The 25,911-nt window shown below is 35.1% G+C and overlaps 3 protein-coding genes across 5 annotated transcripts; 1 reads left to right on the forward strand and 2 right to left on the reverse strand.

Moving 5' to 3' along the window:
• Positions 1-2,621: 2,621 nt before the first annotated feature.
• On the reverse strand, positions 2,622-5,594 carry LOC130648271 (uncharacterized). Its single transcript, XM_057454311.1, has 3 exons — positions 3,998-5,594; positions 2,914-3,923; positions 2,622-2,801 (listed from the first exon to the last, which is right to left on the reverse strand). The coding sequence occupies exons 1-3, from the start codon at positions 5,592-5,594 to the stop codon at positions 2,622-2,624; spliced, it is 2,787 nt and encodes a 928-aa protein (XP_057310294.1).
• Positions 5,595-10,009: 4,415 nt separating this feature from the next.
• On the forward strand, positions 10,010-19,678 carry LOC130648312 (uncharacterized). 3 transcript variants are annotated; one of them, XM_057454350.1, is made up of 7 exons: positions 10,010-10,146; positions 13,527-13,656; positions 13,790-13,888; positions 13,984-14,011; positions 14,254-14,355; positions 15,058-15,109; positions 19,241-19,678. In XM_057454350.1, exons 1-7 carry the CDS (start codon positions 10,115-10,117, stop codon positions 19,605-19,607), a joined length of 810 nt encoding a protein of 269 aa, XP_057310333.1. In that variant the 5' UTR covers positions 10,010-10,114; the 3' UTR covers positions 19,608-19,678. The 3 variants fall into 3 exon arrangements, with proteins under 3 accessions (XP_057310333.1, XP_057310335.1, XP_057310334.1); XM_057454351.1 differs by lacking the exon at positions 10,010-10,146 and adding an exon at positions 11,305-11,409; XM_057454352.1 differs by lacking the exon at positions 14,254-14,355.
• Positions 19,679-20,235: 557 nt separating this feature from the next.
• LOC130648311 (galactose-3-O-sulfotransferase 2-like) lies at positions 20,236-25,485 on the reverse strand. Its single transcript, XM_057454349.1, has 2 exons — positions 24,826-25,485; positions 20,236-22,670 (listed from the first exon to the last, which is right to left on the reverse strand). Exons 1-2 carry the CDS (start codon positions 25,014-25,016, stop codon positions 21,098-21,100), a joined length of 1,764 nt encoding a protein of 587 aa, XP_057310332.1. The 5' UTR covers positions 25,017-25,485; the 3' UTR covers positions 20,236-21,097.
• Between the last annotated feature and the right edge of the window lie 426 nt (positions 25,486-25,911).

A 25,911-nucleotide genomic window follows, 5' to 3' on the forward strand; every position in this document is an offset into this window, starting at 1 on the left:
TTAAGCAACCTCTGATAATGATTCTTCCAAGCTACCCTTTTCTCCTCCTCTGTGCTAGCCAAAACACCTTCATCATTACGTATACACTTCTCACCTACAATATCTTGATTAGTCTTCTTCATTTGCTTTGCTATCTTGAATACCTCATTGCGCTGGTCTTTCCTTCTTAACACATCTGCAAATCTGTTTCTCTCTGCTTCTGATTTTGCCTTATACACTGCTGTAAGAGCCCGACGCTTAGCTTCTAAGTAAATATTTTTACTACCACCTGACTTCCACTCTTTCCAAAGTTTCCTCTTTTCCTTTATACACTGGTCAACCTCATTATTCCACCACCAGGTCTGTCTATGTCTAGCTGGTCCTTTCGTCCACCCACAGGTATCATCAGAAGCTTCTAGTAGACAATTCTTCAAAGTAGTCCAAGTACTTTCAACATTGTCACTATCACATTGACTATTGTAGGCTAACTGCTGAACTTTTGCACTAAATTGTCTTGCTACAATCTCTTCCTTCAGCTTCCAGACTTTTCGACGGGGCCTGTACTTTCTCTTGGCTTCTCTGACACTCTTCAAGATAATATCACAAACCAGCAACCTATGCTGGGAAACACACTCTTCCCCCGATATAACTTTCACGTCCTTCACCACTTTCTTGTCTGACTTTCTAACCAAAAAGTAATCTATCTGTGTCTTACAACCACCTGACTCATATGTTATCAGCCTACTCTGTCTCTTACTGAATGATGTGTCGCAAACTACCATGTCCGTTGCCATTCCAAACTCAAGCAATCTCTCCCCTTCCTTATTTCTGCTCCCAAATCCATAGCCTCCATGCACACCTCTATAACCTTCAGATGACTTCCCAACATGACCATTAAAGTCGCCGCCCACCATGACAAGTTCAGTGTCTCCAAACTTTGATGTGACTGCTATTAACTTATCATAAAACTTATCTTTATCTTCCTCACTGAGTCCACACTGTGGAGCATAAACTGACAGAAAAGTGACAATCCTATTACCTATCAAAAACTTTATCACTATAATACGACTATTAACACGCATAACATCTATTACTTTTTCTACCCACTTCTCTGCAACGAATATGCCAACTCCTCCATATCCATCACTATTACCAATCCAAAAAAGCTTATACCTTGCCCTCCTACCTTCCACAAATCTCACTGAAGCTCCTCTCCACCTAACTTCCTGAACACAACACATATCAACAGATCTACGTTCTAACATTTCAACTACTTCACCCGCTCTATTTACACTAGCCATCCTCAACCTAGTGTTATCTACCTTGTGATGTGATAGCTGGCTAACGGTCTGACGATGCTCACATCTGACATCTGTCCTACCGTGCGCGACACCTTCACTCCTTAGAGTTCCAGCCCCGTTTACGCAGTTTGTCTGATTAACTATTCTTACGGCCATTAATAAAGAGTTTTGGCATTGTTTTACAGCTGGATGCCCTTCCTAGCGCCAACCGTTCACAGACCGGACTGGGTGTTTTTTAAAGTGACACCATCACTATGTGGCATTTCATGGGACTTCCACAATCGCCCCTTTAAACTAAGGTATGGTGGAGGACGTTCAACTTCTCTCTTGTCTCTTAAGGAGACCCTTCACCCCTAGACCCTTCACCCCAGCAAATCCAGCAAAAAAAAGTCGGGCGGTCGGTTGGGCGTATTTTTTCCCGTGATTTTTAGATCGGAGCAAGCAAATTCGTTTCCAGGACCAAGACAGTATAGCGCCACTCGACATCGTTTGTAGACCATTTTTTGCCGCCCTGTAAACTGTCAGTAGCCACAGGAGTGCCCTAAAGGAATTAATTTTTACGGAAATTAATTTTTGCGAGTTTTTGTCAATTTTGCATAAATTAGTTCTGGTGAAAAAAAATTTTCTTTTTGAAAAATATCTTGCAAAATTTTTTCCCGGTTTTTTTCCGACTTACTGACTTGGGTTTTTATTACCAAAAGTGAGTCGGTCAGAGGACGCGAACACAACATATTTTTGATGACGGCCTTAGCTAGGTGATAGGTGATCACCTTTCAATAGGTTTTTTCAAATGCTACTGTACAACAATATTTCTTATTAAATCATACATGAAACTTATTTACTATTAATATCTTTGTTAAATTTTTTATTGTACGTACTAATCGCTGTAGTTCCCAATAAAAACACAAACTTGGAGTAGAAAATTTATTTCGATTTTGTAAGAATAAACTGAGGATAATTTGGCGGAATCGGGTGAGGATGCTAGGCTGGAGAGAAGATATTGTCTCAAGCTCACGTGCGTGTTCCCAATAAATTCGCTCTTCTCCACTACATCCGGAGCTCTTCTCCTAGTAGTGTTCGCTCTTCTCCACTACATCCGGAGCTCTTCTCCTAGTAGTGTTTTCTGGCTTAACTAATCTCTCAATCACATCCGGAGCTCCTCTCCTGTGATTCCATTTCCTCTATCATACCTCACAAGAACCTACTCTTTATGAGCTCTAGCTTCTTTTGCATTTCACACCTGTTATTAACCTCTTGGTGCACCACCTCTGACTGTCAGCGCCGCATGCCCCTGCTGTTATTTCCCCAGTCATCTGTCCTGCTCGCGTGGTGCACCGTCGTTCATCTCCTCGCACCTGTACTGAATTCACCATACTCTTCCAGGGGTACACGCACATCTCTACACTTTGTGGCTGCCCAGGGCAGCCCAGCACCCCCAAATTCCCCCAAATAACATGGTCTATGAGCCGATATTTGAAGAGAACGACGAGATAATTCAACATGCCATAACAGACTTAACAACTTGACGTGAAAAAAAAAAACTACATGCAAGTGCCTATAAATTAGCCTTTTACAATTATATTAAGACATAATAACGCAATTATAAGACATTGAAATCCCACAACTTAGTTACCGCATCAAGGCAAGCCATGTTGCCACTCCACTTACGCAAAGCGCTATTAGATAAATGGATATACCTTCTGTAACAGTCACTGGACCACCTACCAAGTGTTTTTATGGCTGAGTCAGGAATGCCGCACGAAGCTGCTGTAGAGGCCCCACCAATACGGAAACTATGGGTATTTAAATGCAAACTATCACTTAGACTGACGAACAAAAATGCTGAAACGTACTTCCGAGTGATAAAATCCCCATTTGACAAAACGAACAACGGACCAGCCTTAGCCCCCCGAAGTAACAGGTAATTTCTTAAAGCTTTTACTGGGCAAAATTTGTGTTCAATCATTGCAAGACGAATTGTGACACCTTTCCTAAATGGATCTGTTTTGGATGCCTTGATGGTTAGCTTTACGATTGTTGCCGAGGAAGAAAATTCAATGTCTGAAGGTGACAGGTGAATTTTAGGATCATAAAAATTTTTTGATGGTGTAACAAATTCGGATACACGTAAAAACCCAAAAAACGCAACAAGGATGAGAGCAGACCATAATGCTTTGTCATGACAAGTAAATTTAGATTCACAAATAAAGTTTAACATTTCGTGCAGATGAACAGGTGTAATAGGCAATCTCGTAGTACGGGAATGTGGATGGCATCTGCGGATACCTCGCATAACGTAAAATAATTTAGCCATTGAAGATATGTTTTCTTTATAGCCTTGCATCTTGCTATGATATTGTATGCCAGACAAATAGACTTTAATAGTTGAGAATTTAATGCGATCTGCCAGGTACGACACAAAAAATTGTAAAGTTAACTCTTTAAGAGGAAACATAGGTACCATGACGTTTTGACAAAATTGTTGGTATGCCCGGATACCAGAACGATAAGTTAGTCTTGTATTTGGTGAAATGGAAGAATACAAATAATAATTCACAGACTTTTCAATAGATTCCAAACAGATGAAGGAATGGCTGTGGGACACCTGTCTGCTTTCATGCATTCTTTTTTGAACTTGCTTACCTGCAACCGAGAAAGTAAATCTGCATAAATATTAGAACAGCCTGGGACATGACAAAGCAACAGATTTATGTTACGTTGAGCAGTAAAAAAGAATAAGTGACGGATTAATGTCATTATATCTTTGCATTTGCATGAGCCTGTGTGCCAGATTTGCACAATGGCTTCATTGTCTGTGCCTAACACCACCTCGTTGTCTGTCCAACCTTCTCCCCAACAAAACGTAGCTATAACAATGGCTAACAATTCAAGGAAGCTGATGCTATAAGTGCGCTTAGATTGAAAGGGCAATGAGAACCACTGGCCATTATAGTATCCCCCTAGTCCTACTCCTGAGGCATCAGTGAACAGGTCAACTTTGCTAGACAAAATGGTGTTTGTGTGAAATAAAGCAACCCCATTCCACGATGGTAAGAATTCAAGCCACCATTCTATGTCTTTCCTAGCCTCTGCACTAATGTCAATGTGATGATGTAACCTATCCACTTTGGTGGACAAGTCAATCAAACGTCGAAGGAAAATTCTGCCGCTCTTCACTACTTTGCAAGCGAAAGAAAGTGACCCTATTAATGATAACAAATCCCTTTTTTTGCATTTTTTCCTGCCGTGCCATTGCCTCAACTCTGCCATGAGATTGCTAAATTTCTGATGAGGTAATCTTAGAACTAAATTGATGGTGTCAATTTCAATACCGAGATAAGTGATTACTTGTACTGGACCAATAATTTTTTCTTCAGCCAGAGGGACGCCAATTAATGAAAATGTATGGATAATGGCATCAACAACATATTGGCATTGAGATTTAGTGCAGTGGGCTGTTATAAAGTCGTCAAGATAGTGTTTTAAATTAGTAACAAGTATAATAACAGTTAAAATCCATGTTAGTAGATCCGCAAAGTTGTTAAAAATGAAGGGTGAGGATCTTCCCCCAAACGGCAGAACCACATCATAATAATATCTGTTTTTCCATAGGTACCCCAAAAGATGCCAATCATCAGCGTGTACAGGGCATAACCGAAAGGCGTGTTTTATGTCTAATTTAGCCATGTAGCAGTTCGGGCCTAAAGATTTTATGAGATTGACTGCTTCATCAAATGATGAGTATTGTACAGAGAACTCTTCTTTACTTATCCTGTCATTGACAGAGAACCCTCTGGGGGAAGATAGGTCAAGAACTACCCGGACAGTGCCATCTTTTTTAGGTGCTGCGCCCAAAGGAGAACAGTGGAAGTTATCCAACGGTTTAAAGTCAAATGGTCCTACAGTGTGGCCTCTGTTTAATTCCTTTAAAATTGCCTCATCAACTAAATTCTCATAAGTAAAAGCCGATTTGTTATTTCTTGTAGCCGAGGTTAAGGGAGTGTTCTGGCTGCATCCTAACCTAAATCCGTAGGTAAAACCTGATACAATGAAATCTACGAGATCCCTGTTGGGGTGGGATAACAAAAACTTATTTAGAACGCGAACCTTAACCGGTGTGTGCACTAATGAGGGTTTGTGAAAAAATTTAGTTGGGACCGAGCTTAGAGGACCTGGATGGGCAAAAGATAACGGGGTGGTTTTTCTGACAGAAATGGCAACAGTGGGGATAGGAACAGTTTGGTCGGCAAGGAAGTGCTTTGTTGAAGGAAAAGCAAGCAGGTCTATCTGGTGGCCATGATTTGCTTGGGACATTCCGAAACTGTGTTGATGATTCTGCTGGGCCAGTGAATTTATTGGGGCATTGTGCGGCAAAGTGGCCAGAGCCCTGACACCTAAAGCACCTGCCTAACCTGGATGGGAGTGACTTTGTGAACGACGTTGATGGCTGAGCACCCCGCTTCCTTGATTACTTTTCTTTGTAGACATAATTGCAACAACCAACGATATGAGGTGTAGCAATGTCCAAATACGAAAATTATTTCAGTTAAGCAAGTTATTGCTACTACTGGTGAGAAGCTAAATCAGAGTGAATCCCTCCTATTTATAGGGCCCCTGGATTGTTGATTGGCTAACTTAGAACCTCCTAATATGGACATACTATACCCAAACCTTTAGTCCCCAACTCTAAAGTATCAACAACAAGAAAGTTGCTTCAAGTTATGACACATAGCTTTGATTTGCTTAATTGGGATAAAGATGCCTTGGGTGAGCAAGACAACATTGCCTACCCTTAATGATGCATCTGCATAGCAACTATCAAGTATTGGGAACTGCAATTAACATGAGCTAAACTGTGTTTAGCTCCATCTGTTTGTCTAAACTAATACAGATGACTTGCTATCTTGATAATTTTTTCGTTCTTATTTTTTGGCAGGTAAAAAAAAACAATTGAATTGGCTAATAATTCTTTTTAGAATATCTGATTGGTTAAAAAACTATTTGCCTGCCGAAATAAAATGTAGCTAGCTAAACAAAGATTCTAGCAAGTCATCTATAGGTACAATTTAAAATAAATTCAATTTACTAACGCGTTTAAACTCACTTTCAACAATTTACGCGTTTACCTGCTATTATTCTAAAATAATAAATAAAATAGAACTTGGAACACAAGGATGCAGGAAGAAATATAGCTAGAAAACTGGCAACAACATACAATTATAATAAAAACACAGTAACTCCGCCATTTTTATTTTAAAATTGCGCTAACTAACCGTCACCGCGTAAGTAAAACCGAAACCGACCGACCGGCAGAAAAACTGAGGAAATATGGACTAAATTATTTACTAAATTCAGCCAGGAAGAAATGACTCTGTATAAATCTATTGTATCTCTTATCTCTGTAAAGAACCCGTATTGCTTTATGCAGAAATGATTTCGATTTTCTCTATGTCTCTGACTCAAAAACAAGATGGGCAAGTTATGGCATATTTTTATTTTGGAATATTTGGTTCAGGTCAATGGGAATAACATTACAGTTCCTTGTCCTAGACGTTTCATTATTCATTAATCATCAATTCACTTAGCACATGAATAGCTACAATATTAACTTGTGTGTAATCCAACGTCGGTAAACGTTTGGACAGCTATTTTCCAATTTAAATTTATCCCACAATTCCCAATCCAATAAAATAATGAATTGATTCCCATTTGGGGCCTAACAAGGAAATTTGTAGAATACACCCTGACTTTTGTCTACAGGACCTATATTCATTAATCCAGTTTAAGTGCATTTTGCGAAAAAAAGGAAAAACATCTTGTAGCTACGTATAAGAAACAGGTTCATTGTTGGTTCAAGAAATTATGAAAATGACTGATGAATGGCTTATTGTAGACAAAATTGAATTTTTTATGCAAGTAATAAAAGCATAAAAGCTTTGGAAATTATAAACTTTTTCATGAGGGGTCTGTAACATATAATGCATAATGCAAGCAGTGGACAAGAAACTGATATAATTTAACCTTGCTAGCCATATTTTTGGAATAAAAACGAGAAATGGTATATGTCTCTCTTCAACTTATGTTTTATGCTTTACCTTAAAGGTGTGCCATAGGTAATAGTCCTCATTCTGCTGCTACCCCTCCTATACCATACTGGATACTGATCCACCAGTTCAACTTTAGATCAGAAAACAGTCATAGCGTCACAGTTTCTTGTTTTAAAATCTAAAATTGTTCACGGGTCACTTTTTTTCAAATATATATAGTAAATTTTTGTTATTACAATTATATAATGTGACAAAAATTTGGCCATGTTTATCTTGTTGCAAGACTGATTACACTGGTTGTTGAACCCCTTGAAAAAATCCCCTTACACAGGAGAACTATGAAAAATTTTGATTTGATGACATGTTGCCTCAATTGTGTAGCTACAGCTTAAAACCCTGATTTAGTCTAGAGGTTAAACACATAAAAAAATCCACTCAGGTAGAAGATTTTTAAACATTGCAGCGTAATGATTTGTTCAGTAAATTTTAATGACTAACAAGCAATTTCAGGTATTTTTTAATCATCATCAGATTTATTCTCTATAAAACAGATTAGTTTATTAATTATATACTTATTTAATAATTTATTCTCATGCATGAAGGATATTGTGTCTCTTCCACTTCAATCATGAAGGTACACTGCACTTCACTATAAACCGATAATCACATATGGTGTCTTCTGCACCCAATAAACATGTGTTATCAATAATCATGAGCTAAAGGTGGAATGCACAAGCTGGTCCAGTATCGGCCCAGCGTGTGTTACTACAGCTTAAAACCCTGATTTACTCTAGAGGTTAAACACATAAAAAAATCCACTCAGGCAGAAGATTTTTAAACATTGCAGCGAAATGATTTGTTCAGTAAATTTTAATGACTAACAAGCAATTTCAGGTATTTTTTAATCATCATCAGATTTATTCTCTATAAAACAGATAACAGTTTAAAAATAGTTTTATTAAAAAATATGCAGTCGAGTGTAATAGTGAATTGTTTCAAGGGCAAGGGTGATGCATTAGAAAGGGGTAACTATAGAGGTTTGAAGTTGGTTGATCAAGTAATGAAAGTTATTGAAAGAGTGATTGATAAGTTACTTAGAGAAAGAATTGATATAAATAAGATGCAATTTGGTTTTGTTCCAGGGCGTGGCACTACAGATGCAATATTTTTACTCAGACAGCTTCAGGAAAAGTATTTAGAAAAGAGAAAGAATCTCTATTTTGCCTTTGTAGATTTAGAGAAAGCTTTTGATAGAGTGCCACGTAAAGTTATTTGGTGGGCTATGAGAAAATTAGGTGTGGATGAGTGGCTAGTTACGATGGTTCAGTCTATGTACAGCAATGCTAGAAGTCGTGTCAGGATTAACGATTCACTTAGTGATGAATTTAATGTAAATGTTGGTGTACATCAGGGTTCTGTACTTAGTCCTTTGTTGTTTATTCTAGTCTTAGAAGCGCTGTCGATGGAGTTCAGAACAGGTTGCCCATGGGAGTTATTGTATGCAGATGATTTGGTTCTCATAGCAGAGTCGATGGAAGAATTAGTTGAAAAGTTTGAGAAGTGGAAGAAAGGACTAGAAGAGAAAGGGCTGAAGGTAAACACAGCAAAGTCTAAAGTCATGATAAGTAGCATTGCAGCCAAGTGTGACCTTGTAGTTGGAAAGTGGCCTTGTGGAGTTTGCAGGAAAGGGGTTGGTAGTAACTCAATTTTTTGTCAGACTTGCAAGCATTGGGTACATAAGAAGTGCAGTAGTATTAGTGGAAGGTTAAGAGCTGGCATACAGTTTGTATGCAAGCGTTGCAAAGGTGAGATTATAGAGAATGAAGTATTTCCAGCTTTAATGATGTACAACAGTGGCTCGTTAGAAATAGTTAAGAACTTCTGTTACTTAGGTGATATGTTGGGCAGTGAAGGGGGTGTTGAAAGAAGTGTTACTTGCAGGATAGGTTCTGCTTGGAAAAAGTTTAGAGAGTTACTTCCTTTATTGACTAGCAGAGTCCTGTCAATTGAGGTAAAAGGTAGGTTGTATGAGGCCTGTGTAAGAAGTGTTATGTTGTACGGTAGTGAGACATGGGCAGTGAAGCAGGAAGATCTTGACCGTTAAGAAAGGAATGATATGAGAATGGTTAGGTGGATGTGTAATGCCAGTCTGAGAGACAGAAAGAGTTCAGATGAGCTAAGAAGCAGGCTAAGTCTCTGTAGAATTAAAGATGTTATCCAGATAAGAAGATTGAATTGGCTGGGGCACTTGGAAAGAATGGAGGAGGGTAATTGGGTAAGAAAGTGTAGAGACTTGATAGTTCCTGGGGCAAAGCCTAGAGTCAGACCGAGAAAGACTTGGCAGGAGGTTATAAGGACAGACTTGATAGAGAGGAAGTTGAGTTTAGATCTAACACAGTCTAGATCAGATTGGAAGAGGGTCATTAATATATCCCATCCAACCCATGCTAGCATGGAAAACGGACGTTAAGCCGAGAATGATGATGATGATGATGCACAACTTCAAAACAAATACTAACGAATGTTATAACACATCTTAAATCAGTTTTAAAAATTATAATAAGCTATTGCAAACATCTCTTACGACGTCGTTTATTATTATATTTTAATAACTAATATATGACATGTTCAAAGTAGGTATAATTTGACGAATATATAATGCTTCTAACACCATTAAATGATGGGACGATCTGCTTGCTGAAACAAGTATGATGATGTCATCCATTGTGAGTGCGATTTTGCATGATTTGAAGTGACTATATTCGTCCAAAATCCATCATTCATTAAATGTTATATGGATTTGCGAAAATTTATACAAGGTACTGTATATACTTTAAACATGTTTTTTTTGTTTTGTTTGTACATTTTAACTGTGTGTTATATTTTTAATATATCCGCATCCTAAAGATTAAATTTATGAGAAATGAATACATCTTTAAATTAACCATCCATTTATTTGGCACTCAAGAGTATTATTATTATTATTATTATTATTATTATTATTATTATTATTATTATTATTATTATTATTATTATTATTATTATTATTATTATTATTATTATTATTATTATTAATAATAATACTATTTTCTTCATTAAATGTATAAACTTTAAATTTCACAATAAATGACAGAAAATATAAAACTTATCACATTACCCGCACGACATTATAACCCGCACCAACGGTGGAAGTCGTAAAAATCAACTTGTAACCCACGGGTTATATACCGGAAAATACGGTATGTAAGATATCGAAAATGTGATTGTGCAAGACTAAATTATACACCTATTACCTGAAAACCTTAATGACAAATTTTTGATGTTGCGAACTTTAATCACAACAGCCCTCACAAGTAAGTACTGTTGTTAATTTAAAGGCTGTGTTGCATTTAGAGACTAAACCATGCTTGGTCAAGCCTATTAAAAAGAAAATAACAGCCAAGAAATAAATCGCTCCCCAAAAGTTACAATAATTTAAACTGGGCGAGCAATCTGAATAAATAGAATAAGTTTATAAAAGCATATTTTATTACAAAATCTATTTTATCTTGTCTTTTTTATATATTTGAGTTTTTTTAATGCAAATAATAAGAAAGATAACATTGATTTGCATGTGAGATGAATTGATATTGCCCAGCCAGACAAAATTTTGTGGAATTGGGGGAGCAATTTATGGCTCAGCTAGTTTCTCATTTCTTAGAATTGGGCAAGCCTTTGCATGAGCAAGAGTGATCGCTCTCCCCTTATTGATATAGGCCTGCTTGGTGAGTTTTATGAATCTAGCTTGATGAGAATACTGAACGTAGTTTCGATTGTTGTTTTTGTTGTTGTTGAGCCTGTTCTATTATCATATATTTTTTCACGTACTGACCAAATGTTTAAACATATCTATTAGCATAATAGCTAGCTGTATTGTTTGCCATCAATGTTAAGCAAAGCATCTAAGCAATTTAAGTAAATATATGGGTATTTTTTACAGTTATAATATTACAACAGTTACTATATTTCAATGGGCGGTGTGTTTTATGGGTGTTGTGGTGGAGAAGAAGAAAAACCTTCACGTAAAGAAGTCACAAAGAGAGGTAAAAATGTTAAAAGTAGTAAAGATAGTAAAAGTAAAAGAAAACACATTCAAGAAGTAAAGGAAGAGTCTTCTGAACAAAATAGCAATCGAAAGGAAAATAATATGGACCCAAAATTAAATATGATCTCACCAAACACCATAAAACTGTTAACTGATATTGGTGAATTGAAAAATTATGAACATAATACTTTGGACAGTTCACAAATAGAAAAAAATTTACAAATTCATGCTGATATATTGGCAAGACTGGAAAATCCTTCAGCTTTTCAATGATGTGTATAAATACAAGTTTGTGCAATATTGATGTGTTATATCCTGTATACATATATTGGAACAACGACCAATGAATTATAGATACATACAACAAAACAGAATGCTAAAAAATATTTTTGATAGATCACTGTTCAGTTGAAAAAACATTATTTAAAATTATATTTTAGTGCTGAAGCTAATAGTTTGAAAAAATGCTTAAATAATTGATCAAATTTTCATAAATTTTTTATTGTTTCAATTTTCAATGCCAAAATACAATCTAATTTTCCCTTTCCAGTAAGAACATTTCAAATTTTCTTCCATGGAAATCATTTGTAATGTCAAAGAAGAAGTTAAAGAAATGTTTGTTGTCTAATTACAACATATACATATTATATATTCTATGTAAATTATATCTAAAAATTTGTAAGTATTTATGATTTTATTATTTCCTTTCTTTATGGGAATTGTGTGCATATTTTCAAATTTTTTGTGGAGTGCTTAACCTCAATATTCATTCTCATCTTGGTGCCCCATATTGTTATTAAATTATGATTAATATGCAGTGAGTTTACTAGGCAATTCTTTGGTCTGTTTTTTATACTTATTTTTCAGTCCAGTTGTTCAGAAAATGCCAATTCACAAGAAAACAATGAATAAGTTTGAAGAAATGAATAAAATAAAGTAGTCAGTATGGTTTTACTGGATTTCTGTTGATGTCGTAGTATCATAGTATCGTTCTGTATTAGTCAATGTACGTTTTTATACATGCAGTCAGTTACTGATTACAAGGTTTGTTTCTCAACTTACTAAGAACAAACAAGAAGTTTTTCATGCCCGGTGGTTTAGTCTGTTTGTACTTTGTCACATGCTGTCTTCTCTGATCCAAAAAAAGAAGTATGTATTTTGGTATTACAGGAGCAAACGCATGCAGCCATTTTATATTTTATATTATTCCACAACGCTATTTTGTCCTATTATTTTAAACGATAATCACTCAAAAGTTTTGTGATGGATTTTTAAAGGCACAGTCATACTCAGATTATGTAAGAGAATATATTAGCAGGAATTCCTTTCTTTTCAGATCACATTTTTTTGAAATTTGGATAAAACAAACACTTCTAAAAAGTTTGTTTTTCTTAGATAAATTTGTTATCTTGCCTGCCATACAGTTGAAAATAAATAAATGGGTTATACACTGCTGTTGAAAACCTCATAAAACGATATTTTTTTATGTACGCTCTCATATGTACATCTTTGGAATGATTCAGACAAATAATCTTGTCCATCACCTAACCTAAAATCATTTTGTACATACAGGAGTTTGTACTATCGCATTATTTGATACCTAACTATTATGAATATGTTATGTTTTGTTATGAAAATTAATGAAAAGATATTTAATATCAATAAAAGCCTTGTCCTTCGGTGCTGTTAGTAAAATAGAGTGGTTTGTGTATATAACTATATTTTTGGATAGTTTATTTTCTTCGATGTATTTTCGTGGATATATATTCAGTGATCATTTTTGATGTATTCGTACCATACAGTATATATAGATAATATATACAGCTGGCTGTATTAAGATTTTTATTATAATGTTACTTCAACGTTATAAATATTCATCTGAGTTGTTGTTGTTGTTTTTGGATTTCTGTTTCATTTTTGATTGTGATGTAGTCACAGCTGCAACTATTTTCTTAAATATTGTAAACTGTATAAAAATTGACTTAAATTCAGAAATACTCTGGAGATATATAATGCAGAAAACCTAAAGTATTTTCTTAACCTTTTACAACTATTTTGAGTGTGTTAAGGATGTTAATAAAATGTAAAAGGGTAGAGACACGTTATATTCTTTAGAGTGAAGTTACATATATCTGTGATGGAGAATGACAACTGGAATCCAAATGCTCCAGTTGTTTGTCCGTATAATGCAAGACATGTCATATCTGTCAAAAGGTTCCAGCACCATTTAATAAAATGTAGAAAGGTATGTAATAGCAACCAATCACAATGTTTTTTTTTTGAAAGACAACCAATCACAATCTTGGTAAATGTGAATGCAACTGATACAACGTTGTGTGTATGTGTGTTTATATTTTGACTACTACATATTTTTTTAGAATTATTTGCACAAAGATTTTGTCACATGTCCATATAACGCACAGCACATGTTCTTACGCGAAGAATTAAAATCACACCTTGCTCAATGTCCAGATAGGGTAGGTTATGCTCATCTTTATTTGATTGTTTGATTGTGTGCTTGTTTGCTCGTTTGATTGTTTATCAGTTATTTGTCATTTTTCTGTTTATTTAGGTTGTTCTTGACGCAGATGTTATACAAGGTTTGTTGTTTCCTGTAAAATATTTAAGTAACTAGTCGGCAGCCCGTGGAAAAATCCACGGGGTCGCCGTCCTTTAAATTTACCCGTCGCAACGAAGTGGACAAAAATATATCGCTTTTGGTATTGGTTTGCATTTTAAAAATTTCGTGTTTCCGTTACGGGACGCGGCTTTCGCGGACACACAGACAAAATACGGGTATTAATAAAAAGAAGTGAAGAAATTCAAATTCTTATTATTTCAGCGGAGGATCCAGAAACGGGGGAGTCAAGACGTTTAAAAGGGAACACGTCTTTACCAAACACTCGTTTCAGAGTACCAGACTCTCTCGAGGATTGGGACAACGGTAGGTATATAGCCTTTCTAATTCACATTAGCACTCAGCAATTGCCAACGCGAATGTGGACGTGATAATCTCTTAAGAGTTTCTGACGTAATATATTAAGCACATGACCTTACTTCTTGACTTTGTTTGAGACATATTATTGAAGTATTTTGATCGCCAGGTTCATTTCTTGGTTGCGCATGCCTATAAGCATGTTGCATGATGTAAACAAAAACTGCCAAATAAATACAACGTGGTGTGCGGTAAAAAAAAACTATGAAAAAATGTGTCGTAAAGCCAGTCTAAGCAACAACAATCCTTTAAGTATTAATTACCTTCTTAAAGCAACATACCATTTTTTAGCAAATCCAGCTCCCCGCGTTGTCCCTGTTCCCCTTGTCTAAATAAACTTTTGATTTACTGATATTTAATATATTTCAAAGACTGTAGTTTATTTTACTGCCAAAAAAATACTGAAGAAAATTTTTTCTTTTTCTAGAAAATAAAAATAAAAAAGTAGTAAATTCATCATAACATATTAATTATTCATAAACAGGTTATCTACATGTCTATGTGGTTCTAAAGTGTGTATAATTTATTTCACGTTGACCTTTTGATTGGTCCGTTTATTACACGCCATTTTTCGGAAATTGCGAAGATTTAGCTTATTGAATCGTTTCGTTGCCCCTTTAAGGCGTAATATTTTGTGTGTCAATAATTTAGAAATCGAAGAAAACATAGCCAAGAGGTTAGATCGCCAGGAAGCGTATTTAAGGTATTATTTCTTCCATCCGAATACTTTGTCGTCTAAAAATTGATAATGCCTATAACGATTGAACTACATTGGCGATTTCTAGATTTCTCATCTTTTTTTAAAAAAAACTTCTATGATGTTTCTTAAAAGAACAAGCATAAGATCGAAATTCAAACTTAGTTAACACTTTGTTTTTTTTGAGAGATATTTTATCCCGAGTGAAAATAAGTTGTTCATTAGTGTATATTTTGTTGAAAATAGGCACTCTTGCCGCAAGAACATTCTAGAACCTTGTGTACTATCTAGAAATATAAGGGACATTGGAGAATATTCCAGAAATAAGATAACTATACTAGAAACTACTAATAGTAAATATAGAACATCTGGAATATACTAGAACATTCTAAAGTATCTTATCTTTAATATATAAATAGGAGAACGTCTTGTAAATTTAAGAGTCATAGAGTCATAAGGTTATTGGAGCAGTCGAAGCAACTCTGCAAATATATAAAGTTTACATTTCAACAGGTTATGGGCCCAGTCTATGCCCAAGAAGATTGAATATTTACAGAAATAATATTCAAGAAGAAGAAGCCATCTTGTGTGTCCGACGAGTTTGTTTTGATTTTGGTTTGGATTGGTGTAAAGTTCGCACGAAAAATCGTATTGTGGAAACCTGAAACGGATTATCCGGATTAGTTGAATACGGAACAAATGGCGATGGAAAGCACCAAAGTATTGATAAAACCATTGAATGGAACAAACTATGCTACCTGGAAGGTACAGTGTAGAATGGCGTTAATCAAAGATGGACTTTGGGGAATTGTTGATGGAAGAGAAAATGCTCCAACTGAAGAGAGAGAAATTCCGAAATTTAATTTGCGTAGAGATCGTGCGTTAGCAACGATTGTTTTGTCGGTGGAACCAACGCTGTTATACCTGCTTGGACCAGATCCAGAAGATCCTACTGAGGTTTGGAAGAAGTTGGCAGACCAGTTCCAAAAGAAGACATGGAGTAATAAATTGACACTACGCAGGAAGTTGTATGACTTGAAGTTGAAAGATGAGCAATCTGTTCAAAAGCATGTTAAAGCTTTGACAGAAATTTTCGATGAACTTGCAATTATTGGAGACCCGTTGGATGATGAAAGTAAAGTTGTTCATTTGTTAGCAAGCTTACCAGACTCGTATGATATGCTAGTTACAGCTCTGGAGGCTAGTGCTGAAGTACCGAAGCTTGAAGTCGTAACTGAACGATTGTTACACGAGGAAAGCAAGCGGAAAGATAAGGACACTTTGGAAACGAATGTCAAAGCAATGACATCGAATCATGGAAAGCCAAGAAAGGGACCCAGATGTTATCACTGTGGAAAGATTGGTCATGTGAAACGATATTGCAAAGAATTAACGAAGAAGTTCGAGAGACAGACTCCTTCGACGTACGGTAAAAATCGAATGAAGCCGCAAAATGTGTGTACGGCTGAAGAAGAAGAAGATGATGACGAAGAAATCATCAGTTTAGTTGCTGAAAATACTTTGGCAGTCAAAGGAAAAAGTAACTGGATAGTTGATTCAGGCGCAACATGTCACATGTGTAACGAAGAGGAATTGTTCGAAGAAATTTCGTCACTTGAAATACCACAAGATATCACTGTCGGTGATGGATATTCAGTACAAGCAATTGGAAAAGGAACAGTAACCTTGGAAATGAACATTTCAGAAAACAGAAACGTTGTATGCAAGTTATCTGATGTCTTATTTGTACCACAACTTTCGTACAATTTACTTAGTGTATCAAAAGCTGCAACAAATGGAAAGAAGTTTCAGTTTGAAGATTTCAAATGTGACATCGTGGATGCGAAACACGGAATCATTGGTACAGCAACAAAGCATGGCAACCTTTACCATCTCAACTGTAATGGATTGAGAAATAAGAAGAATCACACAGTTATGAAATGTGATAATAACGCTACAACAAAGGAAGAAATTTGGCATAGAAGATACGGTCATCTCGGTGTGCAGAATCTTAAACGATTGGCAAGGGACAAACTTGTTAAAGGGTTTGATTATGATGCAACAAAGAAACCGACATTTTGTGAACCGTGCATTGATGGGAAACAAAGCAAAATACCGTTTCCGAAGACAGGAGGAGATCGATCGAAAAATCTCCTTGGTATAATCCATAGCGACGTTTGTGGAAAGATAGAAACAAAATCACTTAGTGGTGCAGAATATTTTGTTACATTCATTGACGATAAATCAAGATACGTATGGGTATATGTCATGAAACACAAAAGTGAAGTGTTTGAGAATTTTAAAGAATGGAAAGCAACTGTGGAAAAATCGACTGGAATTCAGATAAAAACGTTTAGAACTGACAATGGTGGAGAATATACATCCAAAGAGTTCGAAGACTATTTGAAGAAAGAAGGTATTCATCATGAGTTGACAATTCCGAAAACACCGCAACAAAATGGAGTTGCAGAGAGGATGAACAGAACACTCATGGAATCTGTAAGATCAATGTTAGCAGATTCAAAGTTACCAAAACGATTTTGGGCCGAAGCCTTGGCTACAGCAACGTACCTTCGTAACCGATGTCCAACGACAGCAGTTAAAGGGAAGACACCCTTTGAAGTATTAACTGGAAAGAAACCAAATGTCGAAAACCTACGAATTTTCGGATGTGATGCGTATGCTCACGTACCAAAAGATGAAAGAAAGAAACTTGATTCAAAAACCAAGAAGAGTGTATTTCTTGGATACGGTGATGGAATCAAGGGATATCGTCTATATGACAACGACAAGAAGAGAGTCTTTTACAGCCGAAATGTGACATTCAATGAAATCTGTGGTGAATTGAAAGACGACCGTGACATAGACGAACCAAAAGTAGAGATCGAATTACAACCTCGTGAAGAAAACACAGATAATCAAATACAGGAGGAGCAAGAGCGACAAGTAAGAGAACGACGGCCTCCTGATCGTTACGGAGAATGGGTATACATCACTCAAGAAGAAGATCCAAATACATTTTCTAAAGCAATCAAAGGACATGATGCAGACAAGTGGATGCAAGCAATGGAAGCCGAATTGGATTCTCTACACAAAAACGAAGTATGGGAGTTGACTGAATTACCTCCAAACAGAAAAGTTGTTGGCAGCAAATGGGTATACAAAAGGAAACAAGACTCTGATCGGATTGAAGAACCTTACGGACTGCGAGTGAGGAGGAGTGTTGAAAATAGGCACTCTTGCCGCAAGAACATTCTAGAACCTTGTGTACTATCTAGAAATATAAGGGACATTGGAGAATATTCCAGAAATAAGATAACTATACTAGAAACTACTAATAGTAAATATAGAACATCTGGAATATACTAGAACATTCTAAAGTATCTTATCTTTAATATATAAATAGGAGAACGTCTTGTAAATTTAAGAGTCATAGAGTCATAAGGTTATTGGAGCAGTCGAAGCAACTCTGCAAATATATAAAGTTTACATTTCAACATATTTTAGCAAAGCGAAATCGCCATTCATCCCGAGCAAAGAGAGTTGTTCATAGGTGTATATTTTAGCAAAGCGAAATCGCCATTCATCCCGAGCGAAGAGAGTTGTTCATAGGTGTATATTTTAGCAAAGCGAAATTGCCATTCATCCCGAGCGAAGAGAGTTGTTCATAGGTGTATATTTTAGCAAGGCAAAATTGCCATTCTTCTCGTACGTAGATAAGTTGTTCAGGTAAATAAGGTGTTTATCTTAGTAAATCGAAATCGCCATTCTTCCCGAGCGAATATAGTTGTTTATAGGTGTTTATCTTAGCAAGGCGATATCTGCATTTATTCCGAGCGAAGATAAGTTATTTATGTCTGTGTTTTTCTGAAGTGTTTTGCAAATGCCGGTTATTTGTAAAAGGAAGTCTTCTGCCATCGGCAAACTAAACACAATTGGATTATTTTGTCAAATTTAACAAAAAGGTGTGGAAAACTTTGCCCCAAATCTTGCCAAAATAAGGTGACATTGCGCAAACAACTAAAATTCCAGTCATGAATTGAATTAACGCTAAAAATCGAATGTCAAGGGATTTACTATAAAAAGGCTACAACTTGTAGTGATTTAGCGCTGTAACAATGTGTTTTTTTATTCTAGGCAACATACAGACGTAAATAATAAAAACAGTGGAGATTTTGATACAGAGAGTATATCTTCTGAAATTTCACGATCGTCAAGTCTGTATGTTGAACCAGTGAGAAGATCAGAACAACGCAAAAATGTTTCACTCGTGCTGTTGTGTAAAGACAACACGAAACAACGCGAAATGATTGGAAGAGGAGTTCTAATGACACCGAAACCTATCTCAGCTAAAACTTCTTGTGATACTGATGTTCCGTATGGTTATATTAATCCCTTCACTGGCGTCGGAAGAGGGTTGATGAGGAAAGACAATCAGAATGTACCACACGGAATTGGAAGAGGAGTTTTAAAACAGAATGCAATGAAGTTTAAAGCTAATTGAAATTTATTTTCAACTTTGTATATGTTGTGTTATTTATATTTTTTAACCAGATATAAACGTCATTATTATCAGGTGTTGACAATGTTTGTTGCTGTTGCGTTTGTGTGTAAAACGATATGCAACTTGTTACAAGATTTGCAAGATTTTTTATAATGAATAGGGTTTCTGTTAATTCTAGAGATGCGATAAAACACCAAGAAAAAAGTGGTAATACCAGTCAGTACAATAAAGACCATTCTTAAATATCATACTGAATACCATTACTTCAAAAATATGATCTGACGTATTTTATCTACCTCCAGGAACGAAATTTTCGCAAATTGGGTCAATTAATTCCGCAAAGTCGAAATAAAGCTAGCATTTCGCGAAGATATTTTCGCGAATTTGGGTCAATTAATTTCGCAAAATCGAAATAAAGCTAGCATTTTGCGAAAATATCTTTCGCAATTCCAAAAGTCCTTTTTTTATTTCTAACTTCAATTAAAATGTTATAAAAAATTTTGTCATTATCGCGAAAATAATTCCCGCAAAATTTTAATCTTTTTTTTTAACTTCGGTTTTCTAATAAGTTAAAGTCAATTTTTTATTCTTCCGTGTTCAAATTGATGAACACGTACGTTTAAAAACCTTTCGCATGTTTCATTTTTTTATTTTTATTTTACCACCATGAGGGTAACGTTGTTCGTATTGATGTAAAACTTTGAGTTAGAATAATTTCATGGGTGGGAAATCTTGAATAATTAATAATTATGGGGCAGTCTCAGTTAACTCTAGCAAAATTATTGTATTTGCCTTAAATCAGAAAAATGACTTAAGTGAAATCTGGTTTTTATTCAAAAATCGCGAAAATATCTTCCTTGAAAATCGCTATTTTTGGGAACACGATTCGCGACATCATGATGAAATGACATCTTCTGCAACTTAGTAGAAATTTTCAAAATATATTTAAACTTATTTTTTTTACGTAATATTAAATACCAAGTAATTATAAACATAAATTAATATATAAACTACCTAACCAATAAATATTTAAAAACATAGCCTACCGTAATGCTTCGAATAAACGCCCCCTTCTATTAAACGCCCCCCTCGAATAGACGCCCCTCCTTTTCAGTCATTCTTTAAATAAACGCCCCCCTCGAATAGACGCTTCCCTCGAATAGACGCCCTTCCCTCATAAGGGGCGTTTATTCGAGGCGATAGCAAAAGTATACTTACTTACTTTTTTCCTAAATCTCAGGTTTAAGGTTGGAAATTTAGTTTTTCGATTTGAAGTTCATTCACTAAAACATGTGAATATCTTTTACTCTCTGTTGTGAAGATATATATTATAGGTATCCTTAAAAACTTCAAAAGAGACTAAGTGTAAAAAATTTAATAAACGCCCCCTTCTCTTAAGCGCCCCCTCGAATAGACGCCCCCAAAAATGTCAAAAAAATTGATAAACGCCCCGGGCGTTTATTCGAAGCATAACGGTAGTCCATTTAGTTTTACTTTGTTTTATATTTGCGCATGCGGGTTTTTATGACACGTGTTGGTATAGTCCAGTGACGTTTAGTCGATTTCAACTTAAGCATATTTGTAAAATCTATTTCAGACCTGGTCATATCTTCGCATAACTGAAAGTACGGTGATTTTTTTGCTTCAACTTTTAATTTATATCCTAGTATGGGAAACCACCACTGAGATTTATCAAAATGGCGTCCTTGATGTAAACAAGTGTCAGCCAGCATTTTATTTATTGCTTTGAGAATTTTGACGTCGTTTTGAAATGTTTCTCCGCCTGCTTTAACCTGCTCCCAAAATGTTTTGTTGTAATACTCAAAAATGCTGTAATCCAATTTGTTATATCTTTTTAATTTCATCCTCTTCTCTGCAATATTCTGAATTTTCTGGCGGCGATTATCTGGTCGTTTATTCATTGTGAAGTACAGTACGTCCTTCATATCCCAACATAATTCATTCTTCAGTAAAATTAACGATTCTTCCATGTAATCCGATATCATCACTAAATTAAAATCTTTTTTCACTGAATTTAAAACATGCTGAACATGCTCCTCAGTTTGGATCCAAGTGCGAAAGCCTAAATCAAATGCGATCGGGTTCTTTAGTAGAAACACGTTGTGCGAATTTCTGTGCAAGGTTCGATTGTATATAGCCTCTTCTGGTTGTGCAAAGAACGCATCAAGAACATTTTTCGAACGATTCAGTTTAAGCAAACTGTTAAAATTCAAATATACGGCAGACGATTCAAACTGATACAATGGATCCCGTATAATGGTGACAATTTTTGTGTTTTTGCTACTCATGACTTTTAGCATTCGCTGCTTATTAAATCTAGCATGATTGCATATGATGTTATAGGTTTTGTTTGTTTCGTGTTCGAATATGTAGTTCTCAAGGAAAGGTTTGGGCCATCCTAAGAAATGATTTACCCCTGGCAGTGCAATGCTTAAATTTTTGCGATGTGAAATTCGTTGCATGATGTTTATTATGGTACTCGAACCTGTTTTGTGAGTTTTTAGAAAAATCACATTTTTGATCGGTTTACATTTCTTTTGTTCAATTCTTCTGTTGTTCAGTATTTTGTCAACGAGATCGTCAGGAAGGAATTTTATATTAGACTGTTCAGTGATTAAATCTTCGACTCTTGTCATCGGCGATCCTTCTTTCGTCATTTGTGTCATTATATTTTTGCCTTTTTCAACGATGTGTTGAAGCACTTTTGAAGTCCGATCCTCTCTAATTCCCTTGTTTTTATTTGAATTTTGTGACGCAGTAGAAGATACCATGTGATCATATTTGCTACTCTTTAAAGTGATGTCTGGTTTGAATGGAGTAGTTTTGAAGTTCCTTTCTTCAGGATCAGTTAATGTTGTCTCGTATGTATTCTCAACTTCGCTCGTTAGCGTGTGTTCTCTTGGTAAACCAATTTTCTCATGTGCGTTCACATTCTGATTTTTTGCAATTAATTTTTTGTGCCATCGATTTTCCGAAGTAAATTGTTGAAAATATTTGCGTTCGTCTTCTGTTTTCATATGTTCGAAACTCGAATATTGAGAGCTAAAATAAAAATTTGAAACTGTTTTTTATATTATTTTATGATTTCATTGTTCCTAGGAGCAAACAACTCGAGAAAGAAAATCAAAGACTAGATGAATATCAAATTTTGTTTTTTTTTTAGTTTTTATCAACTATTGTAATATAGACAGATAAAGTTGTCTGTCGAGAAAAATTAATTTGCAAGGGACTTGCATACCTTTTTCATGGAGATTTCACCTTTCCCGGTAACTGTTAACCCACCTCTTGAATAAACCGCTTTAACTCGAACATTCGTTAAGTCAAACTATTTTGCTCGGTCTCTTAAAAGTTTGAGTTACTGGGAGATAACTGTATTGCATTTTCGCGATTGATTTTTCGGAACACTTAATTTCGGAAGTAACAGGGAGTAGTGTAATTCGCGCAATTGAATATATAAACTAGTAAAAAAACTGGGCACCGAGGAATGTGCTTAACTTTTATTAAAGACCGGTAAAATCCACCCCAAATATAAAGCTTGCTTAATTAAAAATTATTTTGTTTTTAACTCTTGTAATCAACGATTAGTTTGATAAGGTTTAGTGGCCACCCAAAGGCGTATCTATCATGATTTTTTTTTTCATTAAAGCGTATCTTTCATGAATTTTTTTTCCATAAAACAACAAGATTCCCATACATTGCCATAGGATAAAAAAGGTCCACCGGGTGAAATTAAACTCTTAAAATTGCAACCGCACGTGTTTTAATAAAAAACAGGAATGCTTTCAAGAGCTAACTTGTTAGTTATAAAAAAAACTATGTGTAGATTGTAGGTTCTTGGCGAGAAGTATAAAAAGGTGTTCCAGTTTAAAATACACTGTCAGGTTGAACTGAAAAAGGATGTTTCTTATAAAAGAATCATGTGAACTCTAAAAAACATTCCAAGAGGGGGCGGATGGTATTATCGTTCCCTAGAATGAATAAACTTCTGACAACAATTCGTTGTTGTTTTTCCTTCACTTCACATCGTACGATTTTCCATAAAACATCTATGCTTAAAATAAAGTAAACACGGTTATAAACGCTAATTTGGCTTTCTCGTACTGTTCACAGCTAGAATTATTTTGAAAGTTGACACGCTTTACTGGTTAAGTGTTTTTGCTTTCAGACATTGTTTGTTTAACTTTTTCTTATCGACATTAAAAAAAATGCAAAAATGTTGCGTAAGAAAATGACAACTATAACATAACAACATAAGCTTAATATTCGTGCTTGTTAAAATATCTATAAAAAATACATGACAGGATAAGATACTATTTTTAAATTAGCACACGAAACGAGATAACGCGATTCGTATTGACACGGTCAGGGTCATATCATTATTTTTTTTAGATTGTTGATCGATTCAAGGTTTGATTTTATTTAAAGTTTGCTTGTGAATAGCTGTGTTGCATAATTAAAAGTTTGAATTGTTACTGTAGAGACTAAAATTGTTTATGCCTAAGTAAAATTAGCTACGATCCTTGCAAACGTGTAGTAAACCGACAAGTTCGATTTACTTGAAAACATTCTTTTGTAATTCGACCCTCCCGAACTTGACTTTTCTTCAATATGTACATTAGTCAGACACGATAATTTCTCTCCATTGTCCCGGATCTTTTTGCTAAATCTCCGGAATTCCTTCTTTGTTAAATATTACAACCGATTTTATTCTTATTGATATATATTTTTCGGTTACTTACTACGTACACACAACAACTGTCGTTGAGCTGTTGAACCATTTAGAACACAAAATACTTTTAAATAAACATCGGCGGGTAGTTGAAAGAAACAATTTTTTTAACGTACCCTGATAGTCCTAAACACAGTAGCCGATCTTTGGCGAGTTTTTTTTTAAGCTTTCATGCTAGAAAATACAGGTCTACGTATTTTTGGCAAGGGTTTCGATTCTGAAGGTGTTCATTTGATTTTTCAACATGGTTTACTTTAATTGGTGCAAAACAAGTACACAAAATTTACAGTGAGAATTACAATTGCCAATACCTTAGTGCTACGTTTTTTATAAACCAGTTTCTCATTTGAACAAATTTTACGCCAAATTGACGTCGGCAATCAACGTCGAAAAAGGACTGAGCAAAAAGATTAACTTATTTATAACTTTTAAGTAATGTCTAGCTCTACAACAACAAAATATTCTTACACTTTAGTACGTATAGATATATCAACATTTTCGCGCTCTTTAACATAATTATTTTTTTCGCCATACCAGTCTGTAAAATTTACACCAAGAACAATAAGAGCCAGAGTTAACGCGAGACAAAATAATCGAGCACATTTCCACCGAAACACGGATATGAATAATTTAGCCATTTTTGTTCCACATGCTTCCATTTCTTCTCTTTTTATTTTCGAATTTGTTTTACGGCATCACAATGTGTGTTTACAGAGAAAGACGAATGAAGTATAAACATAGATTTCTTCATGTTCTTTTAAAGATAGATATAATTGAATTAACTCGTTCTCCTCCGTTTCAAATTTAGTGTCCGCAGCTGTCTCTTTTCAAAAATAAATGTTAAGTCAGCTTTTCGTGAATTTGCCGCCATTTCTTTGGTAACTCTTACTTTCTAATGCAACAAAGTCTTTCATCACACTTTCAACGTTCAAAACACGAGTTCAAACGTCAAGATAAAATAAATTCAAATATTTTTTAAGATGGAGCACCACATAGGATACAAATCAATTTTAAGTTTTGACAGTTTAATGAAAACAGCGTTTCAATTCAATGTTTTTTATTTGAAAAAAAGACACAGCCATAACAGGAGTAAGGGAAGTACAACATCAAAAAAATAAACAAATAAACAAAAAAATAGAACTCTAAAAAATCATGACGGCTTCTACAGATGAAGTTAGTCTAGTCGAAATAGATCTGGAATAAATTGTTATAATTACATATTTTTTATCATTAGAATTTTATATAGATAAAGATAAAAGTATGCCTCAATCCTAAATCAGTTAAATCGAAACGTTATGGGTGATATGTGGTAAGCCTTAAAGGCACAGTTTTATTGAGAATAGATTAGTGGTTAGTGCTTTCAATTTTGTTTGCTGATTTTCCATTGCTAAAATTCGATAGTTTTTTTCTCAAGATAAAAAAAGGAAATCATATTTTGGTTCAGTTGCATGGATTTTCTTTTGATGATATGGATTATTGAACTAGAAAGGCGAATCATTACAATTTGAACAAATGAAAGCATCTTGTGATTGAAGGTGAAAGATTGAATTATGG

Source organism: Hydractinia symbiolongicarpus, chromosome 6 (genome assembly GCF_029227915.1).
Source record: "Hydractinia symbiolongicarpus strain clone_291-10 chromosome 6, HSymV2.1, whole genome shotgun sequence".
NCBI lineage: Eukaryota > Metazoa > Cnidaria > Hydrozoa > Anthoathecata > Hydractiniidae > Hydractinia > Hydractinia symbiolongicarpus.